Source organism: Mustela nivalis, assembly GCF_964662115.1.
Source record: "Mustela nivalis genome assembly, chromosome: 14".
NCBI classification, from domain to species: Eukaryota; Metazoa; Chordata; class Mammalia; order Carnivora; family Mustelidae; genus Mustela; species Mustela nivalis.
This window is the reverse complement of record NC_139033.1, coordinates 79,376,930-79,394,234: the sequence shown is the minus strand read 5'-3', so window position 1 is coordinate 79,394,234 and position 17,305 is coordinate 79,376,930. Positions and strand designations below refer to the sequence as shown.

The 17,305-nt window shown below is 37.6% G+C and overlaps 2 protein-coding genes across 8 annotated transcripts in view; both read right to left on the bottom strand.

Moving 5' to 3' along the window:
- CEP192 (centrosomal protein 192) overlaps positions 1–6,491 on the bottom strand; it is a 126,624-nt gene extending 120,133 nt beyond the window's left edge. For 4 of the 6 annotated variants that reach the window (XM_082697403.1, XM_082697404.1, XM_082697409.1 and 1 more), the window contains exons 1-4: positions 6,316–6,491; positions 5,489–5,659; positions 2,137–2,304; positions 983–1,108 (exon numbers count right to left, since the gene is read on the bottom strand). In XM_082697403.1, the coding sequence (XP_082553529.1) occupies positions 983–1,108; positions 2,137–2,304; positions 5,489–5,598 (404 nt within the window). In that variant the 5' untranslated portion in view covers positions 5,599–5,659; positions 6,316–6,491. The remainder of the gene's footprint in view (positions 1–982; positions 1,109–2,136; positions 2,305–5,488; positions 5,660–6,315) is intronic. The other 2 variants (XM_082697408.1, XM_082697405.1) reach the window with 2 other exon arrangements.
- Positions 6,492–10,632: 4,141 nt separating this feature from the next.
- SEH1L (SEH1 like nucleoporin) overlaps positions 10,633–17,305 on the bottom strand; it is a 29,718-nt gene continuing 23,045 nt past the window's right edge. Inside the window, exons 6-9 of one of the 2 annotated variants that reach the window (XM_082697415.1) lie at positions 16,630–16,770; positions 15,516–15,673; positions 13,985–14,135; positions 10,633–12,937 (exon numbers count right to left, since the gene is read on the bottom strand). In XM_082697415.1, the coding sequence (XP_082553541.1) occupies positions 12,925–12,937; positions 13,985–14,135; positions 15,516–15,673; positions 16,630–16,770 (463 nt within the window). In that variant the 3' untranslated portion in view covers positions 10,633–12,924. The remainder of the gene's footprint in view (positions 12,938–13,984; positions 14,136–15,515; positions 15,674–16,629; positions 16,771–17,305) is intronic. The other variant, XM_082697414.1, reaches the window with a different exon arrangement.

The window sequence follows — 17,305 nt, the reverse complement described above, 5'->3', positions numbered from 1 at the left end:
TAGTGCAGCCATTAACACGACATATATCTACATTAATTATAATTGAAAGATGAGCATAATACACTAATTTTTTATAGTTATAAATAGTATGGCGGTGCCTGGGTGGCTCAGTGGGTTAAGCCTCCGCCTTCAGCTCAGGTCATGATCTCAGGGTCCTGGGATCCAGCCCCGCATCAGGCTCTCTGCTCAGCGGGGAGCCTGCTTCCCCCTCTCTCTCTGCCTGCTTCTCTGCCTACTTGTGATCTCTGTCAGATAAATAAAATGTTTTAAAAAAAAGTTATAAATAGTAAATACAGTTCAATCCCCTATTTGTAAAGAAAAAATTTAAAAAAACCACAACTTAGTATGTACATGTATAGATGCATAGAAAACAGTCTGGAAGGGGCTCCTGGATGGTTCCGTTGGTTAAGCATCTGCCTTCAACTCAGATCATGATCTCAGGGTCCTGGGATCAAGCCCTGTGTCAGTCTTGGTACTCAGCGGGGAGTCTGCTTATCCATCTGCCCCTTCCCCTGCTCCTGCTCTGTCAAATAAATAAAATCTTTAAAAAGAAAGCAAGCAAGCAGTCTGGAAGACTATAAATAGATAATCAATGACTATTCTCTCTTACTTTTTTGAAGATCTTATTTTAAGTAATCTCTATACCCAGTGTAGGGCTTAACCTTAAAACCCAGAGATCAAAGGTTACATGCTCTGCAGACTGAGCCAGTCAGGTGCCCCAGTGACTATTCTCTAGTTAGTAAGACTATAGACTTAGCATCTTCCTTACAATTCTTTGCATTTTCTACTTTTTAAAATAAGCTTATATTACTTTTGGAATGAGAAAAGGTATTCTGAAAAACTAAAAAACATATAAAGAAAACTCTTAAGAAGATTCTTATAATTAGACTTATTCAGAGACATAGTCACACTTTCATTTTCCATAAGACTGAGTGAGGCCTGCTTTTAATGTGGCAAAAACAAAATGAAGGTATGAACTTACTCATCATCCTGGAAGCTAAGTTGTAACTTCTCTCTTGGGTCACCTTCACTCTGGCTGCTGGGAGAGGATTCAGATGGAACTGAAAACTTCCCTTCTACTAAATAAGATGCCTGGATATCAGAATACCTACACACATACAAAAAAAATTTGTTTTGTTAAAAGTTAAATTATGCATATTTAAAATTCACCATGACATCAGGACCACAGGACTATAAAACCAATTGCTAGGGGATAAAAATAAATAGGGCCCCCAGTATTCAAAACCATCATCTCATGTGCAAAGCGCTGAAAATCTACATGTCAAGAATGAGGTGTGTTCGTATTAAACAAAGAGTCACAGAAATCTTAAAGCTAAAAGTTTTCAGAGTTAAACTCTTCATTCTAAAGGTAAAGATAATGCTTCTTACCAAACATTCAGGTTGGGAGGAGGACAGGAAAGCAGTTAGATTATTTAAGCATGGGCAAACTTTACACATCATACAAGATGAATAAGCTGTACACATCACATACAGAGATGCAACTCAAATTACTGGCTGCCAGTAAGGCTGAACTAATACAAATCCAAAACACTATGAACAGAGAAAACAATTAGTAGACCAAAAGGTCACTGGTACTCAGTTCCAAATCCACCCAACCACTACTGATTAAGGCAACAAAGTAAGGAAATGTATACGTTTTTCATAACAATTATATATACATATGAATATATATACACCATATATACACACACATATATCATATACTTATATATGATATACATATCACATTACATATATAAATATAAATAAATATAAATTTATGTATATAAATATACATAAAGCAAAAGCTCAAGCTTGGCTGAGAAGCTTTTAAAATATATTTATTATTTGAGAGAGAGAGAGAGCCTGCCACATGTACCCACACAATCATGCAAGGGTGAGAGGCAGAGGGAGAAAATCCCCAAGCCAACTCCCTGGAGAGTGTGCACCCCAGTTCAGGGCTCAATCCCAGGACCTGAGATCATGACTTGAGCCAAAGCCAAGAGTTGGGACACTTAACCAACTGAGTCACCCAGGTGCCCCTTGGCTGAGAAATTTTTACAGAAGTATCAATGTATTGCAGGCTTTCTAGACCTTAAAAAAAAAAAAAAAATCATGTGTTCTAAAAGTTCTTACCTGTTGTCAGCACTGGATCTATTTCTAGCAAGTGTTGAAACAGCAACAGGCAAGCCAAGATTTGAAGGAAGAGTGACATTTTCCAAAATCTCACTATTACCAAATAATGAATTGGTTAAAAAGCTTGGAAATGACTCTTCAGCTATTCCTCGGAAATCTTCCATCTCACTACAACAATAAAAGTTTTTTAAAAATCAAATACTACTAAAAAACCTTTCCAAATGATTAAAAGTCTCAAAAATTTTAGAAAACTGATAGATCATTTTCTTGGAACAGCACAAAGGGGATAAAATCAACAAGCATTTGGAGGTAAAGTAATTCTCAGAATACTTTGCTACTTCACAGCTGAGACTACAAATGTCAATCTTTTTATAATTAACCTAATAACATAAATGTTATTTATAAATAACATAACAAATTTGTAAAATATAACACAGATTAATTTGCTCTTGGTTTACTATCACAAAGAATATCAATTGCTACACTTGTCTAGTAAAGAAGCAGAGACCCAGCACTGAAGGAATATACAGATGATTTCAGGAAGTACTTCATTCTAACATGGAAGAGGAAAAAAAAAAAAATTAAACCAACAAAATCTAGCCCCTAACTTCAGAAATTATTCTTAAGGAAGAGTAAATGTTAGTTTAAAAGGGAAGTCCATTGAAGGAAAAAATTAAAGTTAAATCAATTCGAGCTGGCACATGGACAAGACAAAAATGGTGAAAGTGGTATACAAAGGACTTACTCTGGAAATACAAAGGACTCATCTGGCACAGAATCTCTATTACTGAGAGATCTTCCAGCCCATATTGGACTCTGGCTCTACTTAATCCTGATTACAGTACTTAGGAGATGCAATCTCAAAATTACTTCAGTGTTTATCATATAAGGGTTATATGGAATTCAGTAAAAAAGTTAAATCATGAAAGGCTCAATAAATGAGAGAGTATAGGCCCCCTGCCTTGAAAAATGAGTAGAACTTTGACAGGCCAAGTATGACATGAGGGGGCTCTCAAAGATAACAAATAAACATGAGCAAAGGTGGAAGAGAATTAAGATTTATTGTATATTACAACCTTAACTCATTTACCCCACTTTATGAATGAAGAAACAAACTGAGACTAAATTAGCTAAACATACCAGGGTTGCACAATTAGTAAAATTCAAACCCGGGTCTGACCCCAAAATCCACCCCAAGTACTAAGTGTGTGGAGGCAATAGACAAGTGCTTCAATGTGTTTTGGCAACGGGTGTACAAAAAACACAGTGAATGAAACCATGAAGTCAGATTCTAAAAGTCTTAAAAGGTACATTAGGAAGTATGGACAGTATGCTACAGCCCAGGGACGGACTGATCCTGACAGAGGAAGGGAGAGGGCTTAACACCTGAAAGGATATTCAAAGAGCTACCACAACTGGTGAGATAGAGGCCAATGACGGACTATGCTGGGGCCAATGACAAATGCATTCAAGTATCGGTATTAGAGAGAATGGGCTAACTAACTCTATAGAGCAGAAAATATTTACGACTTTTAGAGAGCTATAAAACGCATCTGACTGTGAAGTATCCAGGTTCCCGTGCAAAGCTCACCTCTACCTGCACTTGATCCCACCCGTTACCAGTGCAGTGACAACCACTCCAGGGACTACCCTCCTTCTATTCATCATCAAAACTTCTCCGTGCAGCCATTCCTACCAGCATGCTGTTATTTCCTCATCTTTTAAAAAAGTCTTCCCCGTCTCATACCCTCTCGTCCCCCTGCCATTTTCTCACTACCTCCACTTGGTCAAGCCACCACTACCTCCTGCATGGATACTCACTACAAGACACTTTATATTATATAACACTTTATATTTACATAACTATCTCCACCCCTCCATTCTTCCTCCCCTAGCCTATTCTCCATACACTGAAATTATCTCTGCTAAGTTAGTCAAATACTGCCACTCCTTAGCTCAAAACCCTCCACTGGTTTCCCATCTCATTCAGACTTAATACCTACAATGGCCACATGAGGGCTGGATGATCTGATCTCATTCTCTTCTACTCTTCTCCCTTGCTTTTGCTCCATCCTCACCATCCTAACCTCCACGCTGTCCCCACGACTTGCCAGGGCTCCAGCTTCAGGGACTGTGCCCTGGCTCTAACCTCTGTTCAGCTCAGGTTTTTGGTAAAAGTCCACTTATCTGTCTGTCTGGTCTCCCTCACCAATCTTCTTCATCAACTCCAAGCTTTCTTTTTTTCCCCTGCTTTCTTTTTTCTCTGGTGCTGACCACCATCCAGCATGTTATACAATTCACCTATTTAATTAATTTTTTCCTCCATATTAGAATGTAAGCTCCATGAGGGCAGGGACTTGGCGTATTTTACTACTGAGTTTCTACTTAAAGCAGTGCCTTGCCCAGAGTAATTCTCAATAAATCTGTTGAATGTCTTCAAATTATTTCAATACAGAGCACATTCCCATCCTTCATTTGTGCTTTTTAATCTAAACTATTGCATAAATCTTCCAAGTAGCCTGCCTTCCCACGTCCAATCTTGTAATCACTAAGCTATTCATTCATTTATAGACATGTAAACCACATTAAAATATATCCCAAATTCTTTAAGGATTCGTCTCTATTTAGAGTCAAATCCAAGAAATATCAGGTATTAAGCAATTATCATTCATGCAACAATCATTACCAAGCGCAAACCATGAAACACACTCTACTTATCTCTGGAAATACAAAAATGAAGCTGCTCCCCTTCACGGAGTTGATGACTCTCATCAATTATAATCACTTATGCTCCCTATTAATTATGACAGTGTTAAGGGCTGGGATGGAGCTTGGCTATGGGTGCAGGGGTAATAGAAGCCAGTGGAAGATTCCTTAAGATGTAATCCAATATCTAATTTCTCGTTTCCAGAAAGGATTACACTTGTTTAAACCATCCATGGATTATACTACATTCCTAAAGTTTTCCTAGAAGGAAAAATTCCCTAAATTCCCTCTATATTGCATTACCCACCCCTCCTCCATCACCTAAAGTGAAGGAAATGTAACATGACCTTTTCTTTTACTATATCTGAACTAAGTAGCCATCTTTGGAATAGCTCTTGCTATTTTCTTAAAGTAGAGACCTCAAATTTTCACAGTTGAATTGACTAATATTTAACTGCTTTAATTACATTTCTGGATATGTAAAATACCATTTACTGTAGTCATTAATTGGAAGTCTACACATACAGTTAAACACATTTTAAAGCATATGCTGTCAAGCTTCCTAATATTCATCATTTACTCTTGGTGTTCTAAGAAATAATCTGTAATTAGGCAGGCATTTAATATATCACTTTTCAAAGCTTACCGTAAACTTTGATCACAAAACTGAAATTCGGTGAAAAAACTGATTTTGGAGCAGTAAAAACTCCAGTCCAATGACCTCAAAATGGTAACAGCAAACGGAAATACTTTCATAAAAACAGCTGTTCTCCAAAAGACTGCTTTGAAAGGGACCTCATGTTTTACTAAACAAAGTCTGTAATTAAAAGAGATCAAAAGTATGGTGATATTAAACACTGTCTTCTTTCATGGTTTTGTTTTTTGTTTGTTTTCATAAAGAAATCAGATGTAAAGAATGTAGTAAAGGTACTGGGAGTAGATGAGAACGCGGCCTAGCAGAAACCAAAACAAAAAGTGAATACCCGGGTGACACTAGCAGACCCCTCTACATTTAGTTAACAACCTTGCTTCGTGGGTCAGTTTTGGATAAAAAAGAGAAAAAGACCGCCTATCACGACGCACATGAAGCAAACACCAACCAGGTCAAGAGCACTTTGCAACAAGAAACTCCAAACCAAAGCGCAAAGTGCGTTGGTCCCTAGAAGTCAGGAAGTGGTAGAGGGTGGGGGGCTACCAGGATGTTATCCCCAAAATCAAAACCCGTTTCTTTAAAAGCCAATCTCTCAGAGGCGCCCAATTAAACTCACTGAGCGGAATTCTGCGTGGCGACCGGAGCAAGGCCGTCAGACCCTAGCCAGTGCCCCGCAGTCCCTGGCCCGGAGCCTGCGCCCCGCGCCCGACCCTGGCCCAACCGCTACTGCCCCATCCGCCCGGCGGCCGAAATGCCTGCGGAAAGAGGGTTCGCGTGCCCCCTGCCGAACCGCAGTCAAGACACAAGGGACCCCTCCTCACCAAGCCCGCGACTCCAGCTGCGGGAGCCGAGAATTGGTCAGAAAGGTCCAGGGGAGGGGGCGTCCCGGTAGCTCTGCAAATACGCGTGCGCAAGATGCAACCCCCGCACCCTCGGCCACCCGGACTGGCCGTACAGCGCGCCCCTGAGGTTTACGTCTGTTCGCGGCACGAGCAACGGGGCGGGGACTCGGAGCTGGCCTTGGATTGGACAGCGACGAGGGACGGGGCGGGCAGGAAGCCGACGATTGGACGAGGACCGCTAGTCCCTGAATTTGAAGCGAGGAAACCGCGCTCCGCTGGTCCGGAGGAGGAGCTCGGTGTTTGGAAGGGTTGGGTGCACTGCGAAAGTCCTTCCCCGCAAGACTGAGCCGAACGCAAAATAATGAAGGCCTTGGCCAACTCGGGGGGGGGGGGGGGGACACTGCTTACCATATTCAGTCTGGAACCCCAAAACATCGTCACTCACCTTATACAATACTTGCGGTGAACGAGTCATCTGATACTACCCTGAGTTTAGAACGGTGTCATTTTTTTGTCTTTTTACAAGAGCAGATGCGGATCTTTTCTACCACTGCTTGGCAGACACTGAAATGTGTCATCATTTGCCTTATGTTATAAACCGCAATAAAGCTTCAATTAGGAAATCATTTCTCAGGATCCAAGCTTCATGATAGTTCTCCACCTAGTCGCCTCTTTGTGACGGAATAAGGCTGGTTGAGGGTGGAAAGAGCTGAGGAGACATAATTCATCCCTAATTACTCCCTACGTTTTCCTGTTCTCCTTAGGCCACAAATGCCACCACTGCTTTAACTACTACTATACTGAAACCAGAGGTAATTCAATTTCGTGCCTTTTACTTTCCTTCCTCTCAAAATTTCTTCCATACAGTCTGAGAAAAAGTCCCTCTTTTCCAAAGCTAGCTAACTTCATTCATGCAAGTTATTTAATGTTTAAGATGCAACAGCACACTTGGGGGAGAAAATGAAAAAGTTGAGCTTAACAGTCCCTACTCCTAATGTTAGCCTGTTGGGGAATGACATGTTTATTTGATCACTTTACTTTTGTGTCCTCTAAAACACTGCTCAATTATCATTCCTGGATACCTTCTCTACTGGTAACTGCCTTTAGAAATGCTGCATCTTTCCACCTAAAACCAACTCACTCTTCCTTGATTCTGTTTTATCACCTTAAGACCATTCTGTTTCTCCTATCCTTAACCTTACCTTCACTTTCACACCTTATAGCCATTCAACCTATCATATCTGGTTTGGTCCTGAGTCTTCTTTCAACACTTATTTTATTAGAACTAGCCTCCTGTCAAACTCAGTTGATGTCTCTGCAATTCTCCTGCCATTTTTTTCTTGAAACCCTCCAGCTTTGGCATTTGCAAACTCTAATTACCCCATTCTACCTTTGTCTACACTCAATGAACAAAGGTAAATGGAGAAAATCTCAAGGTTTTCTGAATCCAGAAAAATAAACCTACTAGCTTTAGAACTAAAAGGATGCTATTTGACTGTAATGAGCAATCCTGTTTCACAAAGTATCTTAACTACTCTGTCTACACCACGAGCATACATTGGAGGTGAACTACTGGAATGTGTCTATTCGTTTACCCCGTCTCCTTCTACCCAACTCAATAAATGTCCTTCTTCCATAAAAATCAAGTGACCAAAGCTCTCCCCACAACATCCAGCAACCTGGTGGAACTCTAATGACAAGGATCCAAAGTATCTGAAAGCAGGAGAGCAGAGACTGATACCAGCCTGTCAAAATCTCAATTCTGGTTCTCACTTCCTAGCTGTGCAGCCTTGGACAAAAAGCTTTAACCTTCCAATTTCCTTACAGGTAAAATGGGGTACTTAGAGCACTTGCCTCAGAGATTTGTTGGGAGATTAGTTAATTCACATGAAGTATCTAGAAGAGCACTGACACATGGACGTACTCAACAAATACTAGCTATTATCCAAACTTACTTGCCAAAAGAGGCACACAACTCCCAATGATTTCAAATCTCCTTAGACACTGGGTAGATCTTTTTGTTTTGTTTTAAAATTAAATTCAATTAACATATGCACTATTAGTTTCAGAGGTAGAGTTCAGTGATTCATCAGTCTTCTATAATATCCAGAGCTCATTACATCACATGCCCTCCTTAATGTCCATCACCCAGGACCCTGGGTAGATCTTGCAGAAGTCTCAGGGCTAGGGATGCCTCCCAGGAATTAGAAGTGATGTTTATCCAGTTAAGAAAAGGCAGTCATCTCCCATAGTTCTCCTCTACCAACTGCTTTGTGGCAAACCTCAGCCACAGATATACAAAGCCACATACAATGTGACCACAAAGTTTGATTCTAGATTAATCTCCCACCAGCTCCCCAAATGGACCTCACATCAGACTAACGCTTATACCTTGTTGCCGAAATAACCCATCCTCTTTTACCGCGGGGCTATCACCTCGGAACTCCTACCCTTTTCCGCTTGAACTACTCTACTCTGAGGGCCTCACTAAACCATCCAATCGGTAGTAGCGACGGGCGGTGTATACAAAGGGCAGGGACTTAATCAACGGAAGCTTATGACCCACACTTACTGGGAATTCCTTGTTCATGGGGAATAACTGCAATCCCCGATGCCCATCGTGAATGGAGTTCAACGGGTTACCTGCACCTGCCGGCGTAGGGTAGGCACATGCTGAGCCAGTCAGTGTAGCACATGTGCAGCCCCGGACATCTAAGGGCATCACAGACCTGTTACTGCTCAATCTCGGGTGGCTGTGGAATACCCTCCCACATTGCTTCCAAACCTGGTCAGACCAAATAAATCACTTTCTGTGTTTCGACCTTTATTATGCAACTGAATCCTGGTTACTTTTTGTAAATTCTGTAAAAGGCTTCTCCCACTAGAATAACTTTGTGTGCAGACATTTTGTTTTTTGTTTTGTTTTATGTATCAGCACAGTATCTGGCACGTAGAAAATGCCCGATATTCATTAAATTGGAGAATCTGTCTCATTTCATTTGCCCATTCTAACCCCATGCACCTCTACAATTGAAATCTCAAAGACATGAATTTTTAATTCTTAGCTAGATTCAGCCTTAAGTTAGACCCCTTGCTTTGAACATAAACAAAGCTAACAAGTCTAAAACAAGTCCTTTAACAGAAGGAAGACCTTTGAGAATTATCTGGAAAAGGCTCTTCTCCATAGATTGAAATGCTAAAATGCTAACAACTTTACAGAAAAAAAACCACTTTAATCAGTCACCACAAAACTCAAATATTCCTTAAGTTAAAATTATTCTCTTATTAGCTCTTTATCCCTTGCAGGTTAAGAAGTTTCAAGGGTATGACACTAGACAAAGGAAAGGTGTCTTTGAAAATTGATAAGAAATTATATGGTTATAACAAATTGTACCTACATGTGATTAACTGAGACACATATGAAATGCTACTCAAATTACACCTTCTCTAGTCCTAAGGAAAAGTTAAATCCTTGGCAATTCTTAAGAAAACTGAACTAAAAAGAATATTACTAGTCTCATAGTTTTAATCACTTTATCATAATTATTGTCAATTATTTTCTGATTTCAAATTTTAAAAGTATTAAAAAATAATGTGTAATTAGATTGGAAGTCAACATGTGTCAGTTGTAGATGTTAGTCTACATATTGACCTTCTACCTTCTAAATAAATGTCGTGCTCATCTCCCAATTTTTTATTGTTTGGGTTTTTTCTTTTTCTTTCTTTCTTTTTTTGCAATGTACTATTATAAGGAGATACAAGCGTTATCATATATCAAATAGAACAGAGTTGACCCTTGAACAACTAGGGCTTAGGTGGTGCCATGCACCCACATAGTTGAAAATCTGGGCTTGACCTTGTACTCCCAAAAAAACTTAATAGCCTATAGTTGAGAGAAGCTTTACCAGTAACATGAACAGTCAATTAACACCTATTTTGTATGTTATACAAACTAATGTTTTCTTATAATAAAGTATGCTAGAGAAAAGAAGTATTAAGAAAATCATAAAGATGAGAAAGTACATTTACAGTACTAAACGGCATTTATGGGGGGGGAGACCATCAACCTATGTATAAGTACATCAGTGCAATTCAAACCCATGTTGTTCAAGGGCCAGCTGTACATTCTCTTTTCATAAGGCAAGAGATTCATATCTTTTAAAATATATTTTATTAAATAATCTACTTGGAGAATAATTACAAAAGCTTTAAACAATAATTCCAAGTAGTAAAAGGCAATTTCTTTAAAAAAAAAAAAAAAAAAAAAAAAAAAAAAAAAGACCCAACAGTCCATTATTTTGTTTTGCTGCTTTATACACAGGAATGATTTATTTTACAAACTAGTTGGTTGCAACAATAGCCTGTAAAATGTAAAACATTTCTTAGTACGTCTCAAAGGCAAAGTGAACTTTATGGTAATCCTTTCACATGAACCAGAATGACAAACCATAAGAAAACTAACACCGTAACAGTTCAAAATAAAACTTACAGAATAGGCACTTTGAAATTGAAATCAGCTACTGTAACTCACAGTTCATGTTACTTGTACTTATCTCATTTCATCAAAGGTTATCAACCAGTGAGGCAAATGTTCCTTTGATGCAGAAGCACAAACACATTTAGGTTCTAAAACACTGTGTTCTGGTGTAATACATGCAAGACAGACCCTAAGTTAGAAAAATCTTCTAAAAGAAAATGAAGAAAAACAAAAAGCAGCCAGGAATGAAAGCATTTACAAGCACTTGAATAAGGCCTTTAAGTGTTAAATCAGTGTTTTAAACCCCTTCATTCTCAGGTAAGGGATTAAGAGGCCGAGAGAGAGATCGTCTGCGAGGGTGAGGATACTGGAGGTTGGCAGTGTCAGCATCGCAAGAGTGCTCTACCAGAGGAGGAGGAGGAGGAGGAAGGAGCTGGGCATAACTGGACCATCTCGATCCAGCCCGTGGGGAATCCAGAGGGGGAAAGAAATACCTGAAACAATGAAGACAGGAACAAAACACCAAAACAAAACAAAAACAACAGAAAAAAAAAAAAAAAGAAAAAACAGAAGAAAAAGAGAAAAGTAGTAAATACAAAGAGAACCAAAGAGGAGAAAACACATGCTGAAAAAAAAAAGCTTTAGTATATTCATGCCAAAACTAACAGAACATAATCGCAAAAATCAAGACCCTTACTCAAATCAAGCTTGCTTAAGCAAGTATAGAAACTTGAAAGAAAGAAATACAATCTGTTAAACTTAAAATGTTAAAAAAAAATTATCAGTATGAATGTTACAAAAAAAGACATTTTATAATTTAAAACATTTTCTAATCTTTCAGAAACATATTTGATGCTATCCTGTAAATTTACAAATCTAATAAGCTTTTTCTTTATTTTAAGCAATGCTTCGTTTGTAGTAGCAGCAGGCACAGGTTTTTTAGTGCATACATGACACTGAGAACCAATCCAAATATACTTTCATATAGTATGGCCAGCTATTGCAATATACTTCTGAAGAAATACAATCTTTGAAAATACTTAGGTGATTTTCTGCAAAAACCTTAAATAGTACAAAATTTTGTTAAGCAAAAGAGCTCAAAGAATATGTCCTTGTTGTTATTCTGCCATTTTATAACTTACCCGTAATACTTAAGCATTTTAGCAAAGACTTATAGCTTTATCATTAAGGTCAAAGTTCTAGAGAATATGAACTAAATGAAGCAGCCAAGTAAATTAAATTCCTGAGACTTGGAATGTGGAGGTTAATGTGCATGCACAATTTTAGCAAATTTTTAACTGCTCCTCTTACGGTAGGCTTCCAAATTTTGAAGAAAAACTTAAGCCATGGAATCATACCATAAAAAAATATACAAGCACATATTAGAAACGTTAAGCTCTTTAGTGAATATGAATTGAAAATTTACAAAGATGTCTTCATTTTACTACCAAATTATAAAATGAAGCAATACCAAATGTTTAATTTGGCCGCAAACTGTACAGTCAAATCACTTTCATTTTACTACTACTTCTCTCACTCCTTTACTAATATTTTTTAAATATTACAAAGAAATGACAGAGTTGTACTAAATAATACCATGTGTAAACCAATTCTACAAAAGGTAAACAAATTAGCACTCAAAACAATCTTTATGAAAAATATTTATTCAACCTTCAAATTATAAAAATTCATCATTTTAGCCTACTGTTTTAGAAAACAAAACAAATAAGTCTATTTTCTCCAAATGGAATAAAGTGATATTTACCCTCCTCCCAACTGCTTGTAAGGATAGTAACAATCCTTTTAATTTTAAAACCCATGTTAGTTTCAGGAACATTTCAAAAAATTGTTTTGGTGACAATGTCTCAACAAAAAGCCTCTCCATTTATATTTCAAAAGCTTCAAATAGTGTCAATAAACTGCTAGTACAAAAAAATGATATACACTGGATTTTTAAAGGCCTTTTGGATTGCGTTTAGTAGTAAGCAGGCTGCTGGTGTATCTTGGGAGAGGTCAAACGGTGCTGGGGAAGGGGAAAAGGAGCTCGCTTTCCATTCCTGTGTGCATGCAACAAGCAGCAAAACAGCAAAGTTACTCCAGTTAGCTGGTACTCAGCTGTGCTTTCTGTTAAAGGACATAATACAAATGGAGAAGGGAAAAATGCATCACAGATCTAACACACACGGTTATTGGCACAATAAGAATACAGATCAAAACTTCAAAGCTCTTTACAATATATGCAGTACAGACAGCAACCACAAACCAGATTTTTTTTTTTTTTAAATTAACGGTAGTATCCTTTGTTTCATGAAATCTTCTTTATAATCTGGTATTTTCTGTGGTAACCTGAAATTGTTTTCATGCAAATACTTAAATCTCAAAAGATTTAAGAACTTTTTTTTAAAATATAACAATATAAAAATAGCTGAAATTTTAAATAGTATTCTGTTATTTAAGATGACAACAGGATAACCACAGGACAATTTGTTAAGGCTGTGCTTTGAAGTTTCCTGAATTGTATTCCAAATTATTCACAAAGGCATATTAAAATAACTTTATCTTACCAATTCACATATTTGAAATTTGAATATAAAAACAAAGGATGACTCTTGAGATCACATCAAACATTAAGATAAGCAAGAATCTAAAATATGTTAAAAATTCTAAAAATCAAGAAATCAGAATTTACCATTTCCTCTTAAATATACATTGAAGTTTTAAACACACACCAAAAAAACCACATCTAACTCACTCTCTTCTACAAAGCCTTGGTTAATGCAGTTTATTTAAAATTTCAGCTTGACCTAATCTAAAGGCTGCACTACTACCACTAACATACTCATGTTCATTTAGGACTAAAAAAAAAAAATCCTTGGCATTATGCCAGATTTACTCTTCATCTGACTTTAGAAGCAAAGTAAAATCTTAAAGTTATAAACATTTCTGACAGACCACTAAATTTCAGAATATAGTTTAGTTTAAAGGTTAACAGTCTACCTATAAATATGGCCACATAAGCTAAACACAGAGCTAACAAAGTGAATTTTTTTCTACTTATGTATGAATTTCTTCATTCAATCTTAAAACCCACAAAATCACAGACTTATAGTATGCCTACCAGAATGATTTGAAAAGGAGATTAATTTCTCGTTGTCCCCAAAATCAGCCTACCTGCCAGAAGAAGATCCATTTAATGAATTTTGAAGATTTGGGATATTTGAACCTAGGGAAGGATTTGAGTTTCCCTGCTGAGAATTCCCATTGACAGGGCTCCCATTACCTTTCAAAATACCAGTACACTTCCAATTGTCCATATAATTAGCTGAAAAGAAAATGGTCAAATACATTAACATGACTAACAGCTATCACTCAAGGGCACAAATTTGTGGTCAAGTCCTTTAACTATAATTAAAAAAAAAAAAAAGAAATAACTATAATTAAAAAACTATAACATATCTCTCAAGATATATTACAGACATATTTAAAATGGAATATATATATATATCTCAATTTTAACAATTATTTTGTAAAGTTTTACAAGAACTAATTTAAAAAACAAAATTTTTATCATTCTCCTTCCTTATAAGATAAATATTAACAAAGACTACTCTCTAATTTACCACATTAACATTTTACTATCAAAATAAATTCTTCATCTTCAGGAAAATGAATTTCAATCACAAGTATATGGAGGGTAATGGAGTTATCCTCTTAGCTATGCAAGTACAGATCATGTGGGTACCTAATGTCCTCAGAGATGGATGTAAGTAACAAACCTTTAGGATTTGAGTGGCTTACCCAACATGGCCTAATTCTCTGAATGCAAAACAGAGTGCTGGAGACACTGGGTCCAGGAAACTCAAGTTAGGGAGCCTGCTTGAGTGGAACTGTGTGGTCCTGACTAAAGCCCAGAGGCATGAAAAGGAAGCAAAGCCCTTGATATCAAATGACACTGAGGAAACTGAGGTCTGGGCTGGTTCTACCACAGCCTAAAAATAACCATGGGAAACTCAGTCAAACTGCATTTTGAGAAAGAGTGACTGGTCAAGGTACACAAACTAAGCTTAAGTTTGGATCCTAAAAGTGGGATACCACCAACCAGAGTGGTACAAGGACCAAAGACACCTCCGCCCAATGGATAAACCTCCATGGAAAAGTGCAGACCATGCTGCAGCAACCAGTCAGCATTGAGTTACTAGACAGAATTCTCAGCATGGCACAAGAAACTTTCAGAATCAGTGGCCAGAAGCTTCAACTTCTGAAAGCTGCAGAGAGGAAGTGGGGTATATACTGGGTTTTATCCTATGAAGGGCTGGTTGGCTAAAAGCAATTATTTAATAGGAGATGTCTGTAGTCCTATCCTGAGTCTGCAGAGCAGTCACACAGATTACATATATAGCAAATGGTATTTTTTGGAGATACCGCATAATATAGCAAATAGGATCTTAAACCGCATATTCTGTTACTTTTAGTTTTAAAAGTTGCTTTTTTCCACATGGAAACTTAAAAAACAATTCAATCAGTCCTAACTGCCATGAACTAAGTAAATGAATGGAGGTTCAAAATAACACAAATTAATGTTAGGACATCAATTTAAGTAACTGTAGAAAGATAATTTTTTCCGAAGTATTTCTGAACTTACATTTCTAAGTGAAAATTCTGACGAACCAACACAGCAACAATTCCTTCATTAAAATCTTACCTTTCCACAATCTCACACAGCCATCATCTCCTGAAGATGCTAGCACTGTTCCTGTTATATTCCAACTCACTCGCCAGACCTGGGAATTATGATTATCAAACTGAGCCACTATATGGATTTCAAATTTTGTTGGTCCACCAGAGGAAGTAAGTTCTTTCCTATTAATAAAAAAACTTCCCTAAGAAATGCTGATTGAAGATTTTATACACACACATACAGAGTTCTAATTTTAAAAATACAAATGGTCTCACATACTATATTATTTTTACCATATTACATTATAAAACTGTGCATATCCATAACTACCACCTTCCCTCCCACACCCCTCCAACCTTAAGTCATTGAGAGCTGGGCCACGTCGCTTTCATTTGACTCCCAGCACCTAGTATGACCCTACCACATAAAAATTATTCAGTAATTATTTCATGGAAGAAAGGAACAGGAGTGCCTGGGTGGCTCAGTCAGTTAAGCATCCAACTCTTGATTTCAGCCCAGGTCATTATCTCAGAGTTGCAAAATTAAGCCTCATGGCTACTCTAAGCTGGGCTTGGAGCATGCTTAAGATTATCTCTCTCCCTCTTCCTCTGCTCCTCTGGGCCCCCCACCACCCACTCTCTCTCTTTAAAAAAAAAAAAAAGAAAGAAAGAAAAAAGAAAAAACAAAAGAGGATTCCCCCAAACAAAACTGAGAAATAAAATACGTAACAATTTTAAAAGGAAAGCTGTAGGAAGGAAAGAATAGAAGGGGGAAAGGAAGGAAAAAGGAAAAGAACCGAAACTCACAATTCCAAAACTAAAGACTGAACAGATTATTCACAAGAATGTCTCAGTGCTAATTTAATTTTCCTAAGTAAACTCCCACCTCTCTCTTGTTCAAACATTTACAGAGTACCAATTATATTCAGAGGATCCAAATCATATCAGCCTAAAGAAAACGCAATTAAGAAAACATAAATCTCCTGTCTTTATTCCATTCCCCAACCCCAAAACTCATATATTTGTAGATAAAATGTTCAATAAAGAATCCATTCTTCAGTTCACAGTTGCCTCTTCACTCTTCTCCATGGAAGAAAATTAAGAATAGTTTTAAATTAGTAATTGCTTCAAAAACTCACCTCACAGGCTTTAATGTAAAAATCCTCACATCTTTGGTTGCTATGGCTAGAATATGGAAAGACCTTCCCAAGTTTGGAGCAAAGGCAATGTCATGCACAGGATCTGTGACTGTCATGAGGGTTTCCGCTTTTGCGTATTTCCTAATGAAAAACCAATTCAGATAAAAATTTCAGAAATGAAAATTTTTAAAAATCCACATTGAAGCAGTGTTTACCTCAGCAGTATACAATAAGGCCAAGGCCCAGAAACAGAAATGTGACCTAATTTAGAAAAAGGATCTTTGCATATGTAATTAAGGATCTCAGGATAAGATCATCCTGGATCATTTGCATAAAAGACAGAAAAGGAGAAACAGACCGAGAAGGCAGCATCTGAAGACAGAGGGAGAAACTGAACTTACGCAGCCACATGCCAAGGACCTCCCAAAGCCACCAGAAGCCTGAAGATGAGGAAGGACTGTGGAGGAAGCACGCCCTGACTACACCTTGATTTCAGATTTCTGGCCTCCAGAACTGTGAGAATAAATCTCTGTTTTAAGCCATTAGTTTGTAGTAATTTGTTACGGCAACACCAGTAAACTAATAAAGCCGCCTGGGTTTCTTTCTTTGACTTCCTAAGTTTAGCTTAGAACCGTTTTAAAAAACTTGAATTATTAAATGAGATCCTGATTCATTA